Source organism: Sminthopsis crassicaudata, chromosome 3 (genome assembly GCF_048593235.1).
Source record: "Sminthopsis crassicaudata isolate SCR6 chromosome 3, ASM4859323v1, whole genome shotgun sequence".
NCBI lineage: Eukaryota > Metazoa > Chordata > Mammalia > Dasyuromorphia > Dasyuridae > Sminthopsis > Sminthopsis crassicaudata.
The window spans coordinates 251,928,383-251,936,665 of record NC_133619.1 but is presented as its reverse complement, the minus strand read 5'-3'; the positions used below and the strand labels follow the sequence as shown (position 1 = coordinate 251,936,665).

Here is an 8,283-nt window from a genome sequence, read left to right as displayed (position 1 = left end):
AGGGAAGTGGGTGAGGGAGAGAAAAGAAGTTTTGGTAGTGGAAGGGGTTTGCATTGATGGAAAGGGAAGATGAAGGGAGATGAAAACCTTGTTATGGATCTGGTCTGGGGGATTTGGTGCCTACAAGTTTGCTCTTCTTACTTCAAGTGGAGGAAAGTTTTGGGGGTTCCTGGGGTTAACTGACTCATAGAGAAGTGGAAAACTCAAGGAGGAGATTTTCTCTACTGAGAAGAGATGTCTCTTATCTCTCTCTAGAAATATGATTTATCATTACAATGAAACACTTTCTTTGTATCCCCAGAGCTTAGAACAGTCCCTGGCACATAAGTAGGCACCTAATAAATACTAATTGACTTCAAAAAGTTGTAGTAGTAGAAATATGTGAGCTACATCATTGAATGAAACATCTAAATCAATGTGATCAGTTTGAGCATTTATATTCAAAATCCACTTATGAAGCAATTTTGATGGAAAAGACTAGTGAAAGGGGTTATAAAGATGAAAAATGATAAAGTTTATGCCTTCAAGGAAGTTACAATGTAATAAGAAAGATATATTTACATGTAAGACATTTTAGCCTACTACCTCTTCTCTCCTTTGGTGGGCGAAGCAGGCTGGAGTAGGGAGAACAGATAATTAATCAATCAAAGGAAATGAGGCAGCTGCATCCAGGGAATGTCAAAATCAAGGTTAAGAATACCTGGGTGGTAGCACCTGATTGTTGACTTCTTACTATTTTTTCACTCTTCTGTGACAGGCTAACTATAGGGCTGGACAGAGCTCCACATTGAGCACAGACAGCTGAGTCTGGGGAAAGAAAAAAATCACCCATGTATTCCAGTATGCACTGGATTCCAAGTACCATTCTCTTCCTGAATTAAGGGTGTGCCTCCAATGATTCTGCTTTTCTATCTCATCTGCCCAGTTGCATTTGAAATCAAACCTCTTTTGGAAATTGTGTTGTTTACATTCCTATTCAAGGACACTGTATATTTCCCAGAAAACTTGAGTTCAGAATAATCCTTAGAATTGTTAAGCAGCATAGTAGAGTGGCTAGAGTGCCAGATCTGCAGCTAGGAAGGACTGCATTCAAATACTATGGCATGATTTTGGTTGTCATTTAATCTCTTGGGGGGGAGGTGTCACAGTTTCCTAATTTGTCAATTACAAATTAGACTCAACTTCATAGGTGTCTTCCAGCTTTAAATCTATTATTTGATACCATGGAGAAATGGGATGCTCCCAGGGTTAGGAAAATGGTACCCTCATAAGCAACTTCATAGATTTTTTTTTTTTGTTGTTGTTGTTATTTTGGTAGCATCAGCAATAATTTTGGTCAGACTGGCAATCATGAGTGTAGCCCAAACCAGATGAAAATGCAATTGAAAAACATACAACAAAATAAAAACATAAAACATAAATAATATTACTTAAAAAATTAAGTCAATATGCAATCTGGGGGGATATTTGTGTCTAGTTTGATGGTCTCATTTTTATTGGAGTTTGACACTGAAACAGTGGATAGAAAGTTGGACAAGAAGACCTGAGTTGAATTCTTGCATTTAATACATATGCATCTTCTATCTCTGTGACTCTGGGCAAGTCACTTAAGCTCTCTTTGCCTCAGTTTCCTCATCTATAAAATAAGGGGTAACAAAAAACATTTACTTCCCAGCATTGTTGTGAAGATTAAATGAGATAATGATTGTAAATTGTTTAGCACAGTTCCTGACATATATTAAACACTAGTTATATAAATGTAGATATATAAATATCAAAGTAGGTAGTATACAGATCTGAAGTCAGGAAGACCTGAGTCCAAAATTGGACTTAGACACTTACTAGTTGTTCGACTCTGAATAAATCACTTTACCCAGTTTCTTTATCTGAAAAATGAGTTGGAGAAGGAAATAGCAAACCAGTCAAGTACATTTGCCAAGAAAACCCCTAAAAAGGGTCAAAAAGAGTCAGACACAGCTGAAAATGCAAATATTATTTAAATGTTATTATAATTTTTATTATTATTAAAAAAGAAACCAGTTATATTGAGATACATTTATCAGAATATAAAAATAAGTTATTGGATCCTAGGTTAAGGGTCTCTGTAAAGACCAAGAAATAATAATAGGTACAATCTTTATGCCTTTTTTTTATATAATATGGCATTATTTTCCTTCTCCATTACTTACAAATACAAATAAAGATTGAATTGAGGATTCAAGCATGTTTGTCTGTTTTTGTGGGAATTGATTCTATTATGCCAAAAATCACATCAATAGAGAAGGAGGCACAGTTTGCCACTAGGACAGGGATAGTGAGCCAGTTTCTGATTTGTGTTTGAATCCATATTCACCTGTACAATAAGTTCATGCTATCTTAGAGAGAGGTAGAACAGGGGATAAGTGATAAAAGACTCACTGAGAATTATAGAGAACCTTGTACTTGGCATTTATACCTGTTTGGAAAAGTACAAACTATGAGGTAAGAATAGCACTCCCAGATACCACATCCTTTTTTCCTCCATAATCCCTCCATAGGAAAAGATAACAAAACCTCATAGTAAAATATACAGATTTTTGAGGTATACTAGCCTTCAAAAAAAAAAAAAAAAAAAAAAAAAAAAGATTGATTATAAAGCCAGAGGGAAAATCTATTCAGAGTGCTTTAAGAAACTTGAGGAATGATTCCTTTCATTAGAGGTAGGGAGGATGGATAGAAGAAAAATCAGGGAAAATTTTATTTAAGAGGTATCATTTGAGCTGAGTCTTAAAGAAGATGAAATCATTTGGTCTGGAGAGATAAGAGAGAAGGTGTTACAGATGTATGAAATGAGCTGCCTAAATATTTGGAGTCAAAAGAAGGCAAGTAAGTCATGATCAGGTAAAAGCTGCAGGTCCAGTTAGGTTGAAGCAAAAAGAATATCAAAAATATGGAGAAAGAAGGCTGTAGTTTGTTGCCAGACAGTGGAGGGTTTAATAGATATTTTTCTTTCGTTTCTGCTCAGTGAAATTCTTTGTCTTGGGACTGACATGTTTTGTTTTCTCCTTACCCGATGTAAAATCCTGCTCAGAAACTATATCTATATGTCAGATTTTTCAGGTCCTGGAAATATAACAACAAAAACATGGCAGGCATTGCTTACATTTTTATGGGAAAGAGTATGATGCATGTCTACAAAATAATATTGATGATCAAAATATGCTGGCTTAACATATGGAAATATTTTATTAGGTACTACTACAGAGAATAAAATCCTTAAACATCTTAATCATATCCCCAAATTCATAATGTTTCTGCTCTATTATTAACACCTCCACAATCTCAGAATTTTAAAACCTTAGTGTGATTGATTTCTCTCCTTTCAATAAATAGGCTAGAATATTATACATGGGTATCACTTAGGTGTTTTAGTGGATAGATTGCTTGGTCTGGAGTCAGGAAGACTTAGAGTTTGATTCCAGAGTTCAAATCCAGCCTCAGACATTTACTAATGTGACTCTAGGTAAATTACTTCACCTTGTTTGCCTCCATTTCTTCATCTGTAAAATGAGTTGGAATAGGAAATGGCAAATTGTCCCAGTAATTTTGCTAAGAAAACTCCAAATGGGCTCAGAAAGAGTCAGACATGACTGAAAAAATGACTAAACACAACAAGAAGTCTTGATTATACATACTGGTTTGGGAGAATAATATTCATTTATTTCATGCTTCTTATTTTCAGATAAAGACTAACCCAGAAAATGATACATTTACTCATCTCCAAGGATTTGGGTTTTTTTTTGATGGTTTTCTTTCAAAGTGGTCCAGCAATGATGGATGGGAAAGGTTAACAGAAAAATGGAAGGGGGGAAATATCTGAGGAAGATTGTTGCTTTCATATACAGTTTTTTTTGGACATTTTTGAATTTACTTATGATAGAATATTCCCTTTTTGTAATATTATCTTTCACCAATTAGAATACTTCTTAATTAGCAGAGACCCTGTCTTCTTTTAAACTTTCTATCTTGCCTAGTTCTTGGCACTTATATCATCTAGTATTATATTCATATACTGATATGATAATATCATATCAATATATGATGACAACATATTCAGTTAGTGTAATCGACACCTCAGCTCTGATGATCCTTTTTCTGTTACCAGGTAAATGAAGAAAGGATGCTTTTAGGCCCAAATCATATCTTATATTTTTTTTGATCACCAGAGCCATTTCAGCAAAGCCTTTTTATGCAAATTGAGCGCATATATTACAAAGAGGATCTGACAATCATCCTAGGTTACCCCTAAAACGTTGGACTGGATTGTTGTGATTATTATCACATACTAGTTCATATAATAAGAACTCCCTCCTATGTAAGTATTGTCTACACTTAGAATTAAGTTCAGCCTATTGCTCTTCCTTATAGGATCTAAAGATATTCTTTTTCTTTCCTTTTTTTTTTTCTTTCCTAAAATCCTTACGTTACTTCAACATCTCTGGATAATTAACTTTCTGAATTATCATTACTTGGACTAATTCTGATAAGTACTTCCGATTTCCCAGCACATTTCCAGCTGCGTTTCATTTTCCAGATCAGCTGGTCTAGAGTTGGGCCCCATTATCTCCAGTATTTTGTATGGAACTTAACACCCACCGAGATTTCACAAGCATTGCTTGTCTGTTATTATTTATGTTGTTCCTCTCCTAAACCCCTCCTTCAGCTATCTTTCTCAAATTAGTCTGGTAACTTATTGGAAGAAAACCCAGGAAAAAGGTTTCCCAAGTGCCCCCCCCCAAAAAAAATCAGAAAACAGTTCCATGGCTTACATCTTTTCTAAATGTCACGAATGTTCCTTAACTTCTGCAAAAGGATTTAGTTGGGGTTTCTAGTAATAAGCATTTTTTTTTCTTCCCCAGACAAAGACCCCGCGTTGGAAAATCCTTGCAACAGAGAGCGAAGGACGCAATTCTCCAATATCCTTGCCTTCCAAGGGCTTAGGAATGTAGAAGAATAATTCAGCTGGTTCGGGCTAGCTGGTCCACGGACTGAGTGGAGGGTCTTCCTGACGTCGGCATCCTACCCACGCTCGCGGGGTGAAGGAGCTGGAAACTCAGAGGGAGGGATGGAAAGAAGGCGGAGGGACTTGGGAACTGGGACTGGACTTCCTCTCCCGATTCCGGAACTGTGCGCTGGGGAGAGGCAGAAACACGGAAACCCAACCTGCTCCTACAGTAGAAGCTGCCTTGGGCTGGCGACGCCTCCGAGCCGACAGCTGGGAGGAGCTCGGGCTGCGAGCGCAGCCCTGGGAAGCGCGCTGGGCTCCGGGCTGCAGCTGCCGTTCCTCTGCTTCTTGGCTCTGTTGCACCCCTTTCTGGTTCTTTTTCCTTGGTCCTCTGAGGGAGCAGACTGCTGCTCCTCGGGACGCATAGCTTCCAGCCCGAGCCCCAACCTCAGCCCCACCTGAGCTCCTGACTCCCCACTAAGTGGGGACCGACTCGGGGCTGCAGTCCCGGAGCGCACCCGCACTCCCCTTCTCCCCGAGCCGGCTGCAGCAGATCGGACGAAAGGGGTGGGAGTGAGAGCTGTAAGGGGCGGGCCAGGCCAGGCCCGGTGGGGGACGATGTGACCCGCGGGGCCTGTGGCAGGCGGGCTGGGGGCGGAGCCGTAAGGAGCCGCGGGATTCCGGGGCGAAGCGACAGAGGCTGCAGCCCCGACGGGACAGAGTGGACGGCGGCGGCTGCGGCCGCAGCGGGAGGCGGGGAAGATGTGGCTGAAGCCGGAGGAAGTGCTGCTGAAGAACGCCCTGAAGCTCTGGGTCACCCAGAAGAGCAGCTGCTACTTCATCCTCCAGCGCCGGAGGGGCCACGGGGAAGGCGGCGGCCGCTTCACGGGTAAGCGGTGGGAGCCCAGGTGTCTCTCGGGACTCCCCGGAGAGAAGGGACGGACGGCAGGGACAGAGCCACTGAGCTGGGTCGGGGGAAGAGGGGTGACGGCCAAACCGAGCGGCGGGCTGGGACAAAAGAAGGAGGGGGTAGCTTTGGAGGTCAGGAGAAGAAGCTTAGATACTTGGCAGACGGCAGAGCCCGGAGCGTTCGTAGCTTAAAGGGCCGACTCCTTGGAGGCTTCCCGAGGCATGGACTGTTGTGAAAGATGGGGAGTAGGGCTGTCGAACGTCTTAGGTGGCTCTGGTCCCCGTAACTCCTAGTTGAGAGTTGCTGTTCTGGAGGTGATGGAGGTGAAGGTTGGTTTATAGGATTTGGGATTTCCTTTCCAATTGCACTTGTAAAAAACCCTTCCAGGTTATGGTGAGAGGTCCTGACAGTGGCAGTCTACGGGATAAGAGCTAGGTGGGCCAGCTTCATTGTAGAACGGCTGGAGGAAAACTGCTTTTCAGGTAAACAAGAGTTTTGATTGAGGGCCTGAGTTAGAGAGATAGACTTTGTACAGAAAGAAACAGGAAATTCTGTTTCCACCTGTGCAGGTACGTAGCGACAATCCTCAGGGATAGAGCGTGTGCAGTTTGCCCCAACGCCATCCTTCGAGGAAGCCTGGGTCAGGGTAGGAGACCGTAACACCAGTTTCAGCTGGGTGCTTAAGAAGAGGTAGGATCCTATATAGTTCAACCCCGCCAAGAGGAATTAGGGTTACCTAAGAGGATTGCTAAACTTTTTTCTGTGGGTGACTCTTGGGAGCGGGGGTGGGGGACGGGAGGGGGTAGCTTCAGACTTTCAGCTCGGTATGCCTCAATCGAAGAGTACTTGTGGGGTTATCACAAAAGCGAGGGAGGGGAAGCTGGAGGAGCTACTGTACTGTCATTTCTAAAGATAATCTTCCTGATTGCAAAATGAAACGGTTTAACCATTTTTTTTTTTTTTTTTTTTTTTTTTTTTTTTTTTTTTGCTTCAGCTTCCCTAAGGGGATGATCTGAGACAAAAATCTGGATTGCTAAAGGAGGGTAAAAATCCTAAATACAAAAGAAAATGAACACTGAGTACAGAGAACCATAGGTTTTTTATTTTTGTTTTATTTTTGTTTTTGTTTTGTTTTTAATTTGTATCCAGCACCTAGCACAAGGCCTTGAATTCAGAAGGTCATTACTAAATATTTGTTGAATTAAGAAACAAAGGTGTGTTAAGAAATGCCATATAAAAATCAAGGGAATTGTTCAACAAGTTTCATCAGCTGAATATAACTGTAGGTACAGCTGTGTACTCTGTGTAGTAGGGAAAGCAGAAGTAGTGAGAGGATTATAAAATAAGTGGGAAAATGAGATGAAAAAACTGGAGTTGGAAAGTTTTGTGACACAGGTATTCAGAGAAAGGAATCAGAGTTGTTGGTTGGATAGGTGGAGAGGATCAAGGATGACATTCTAAATGAGGGAAAGTGACACTTTCCATGTCATTGCTAATGCCCTCTGAATGAGAACAATGATTTTCTGAAGGAAGAGGAGCAGGCTGTTTGTGTTGGGAGATAGAAACCAAAAAAATGTTAGACACAGGATTTTAGACTTGATAAAAAAGAACCAAACTAAATGGAGAAGTGAATAGAGTGCTTAGAGTCAGGAAGACTAATCTTCCAGAGTTCAAATCTAGCCTCAGCCACTTATTAGCTGTGTGACCCTGAGCAAGTCACTTAACCCTGTTTACCTCAGTTTCCTCATTTGTAAAATGACCTGGAGAAAGAAATGGCAAACCACTCCAGTATCTTTGCTAAGAAAACCTCAAAGGAGATCAGGAAGAGTCAAACAAACAAAATGACTGAGCAACAAAAACAAACCATTGGAGAGTCTTAAAGAGAGAAGTTAATTATCATCATTCAGGATGAATTGGAAGGGAAAAAGTAGATTTGGGGAGATATTTATTTGAATATCCACTTAGAGTAAGTATGATAGCTATTCTTTAAGATGGACATGTTGCTCAGGATTAGAGTTTGATGATAAATTGAAAGTATTTGTTCTATTGAATGTATTTAGGAGGGAGAGAGGAAGGGAGGCTGAGACTTCCTGTTGATTTATGAAGCTATATAACATTGAACACATTATGGATTGTCCAATAAAAATTTAAGATAGACTCAAAGCTGTTTCCAATCATGAAGACTTTGTTACATTCAATGGCCTTGAATCCACTATAGTGTTTTCTCAGACTTGGATTCTAATTGTTTCTTGCCTATAATTATGAATACAATCTAGCGAACCTCTTAGCAAGTATAAGTAGTGTATTCTCTTAGGATCCTAGATTTAGCGCTGGTAGTTATCTAGTTGGACCTTATCATTTTACAAATGAGGAAACTAGGGCCCAGAGA

General features: G+C 40.5%; 1 protein-coding gene across 3 annotated transcripts in view; it reads left to right on the top strand.

Moving 5' to 3' along the window:
- The first annotated feature begins 5,611 nt into the window (after positions 1–5,611).
- TBC1D8 (TBC1 domain family member 8) overlaps positions 5,612–8,283 on the top strand; it is a 113,464-nt gene continuing 110,792 nt past the window's right edge. The window contains exon 1 of one of the 3 annotated variants that reach the window (XM_074300420.1): positions 5,612–5,873. In XM_074300420.1, the coding sequence (XP_074156521.1) occupies positions 5,747–5,873 (127 nt within the window). In that variant the 5' untranslated portion in view covers positions 5,612–5,746. The remainder of the gene's footprint in view (positions 5,874–8,283) is intronic. The other 2 variants (XM_074300421.1, XM_074300422.1) reach the window with 2 other exon arrangements.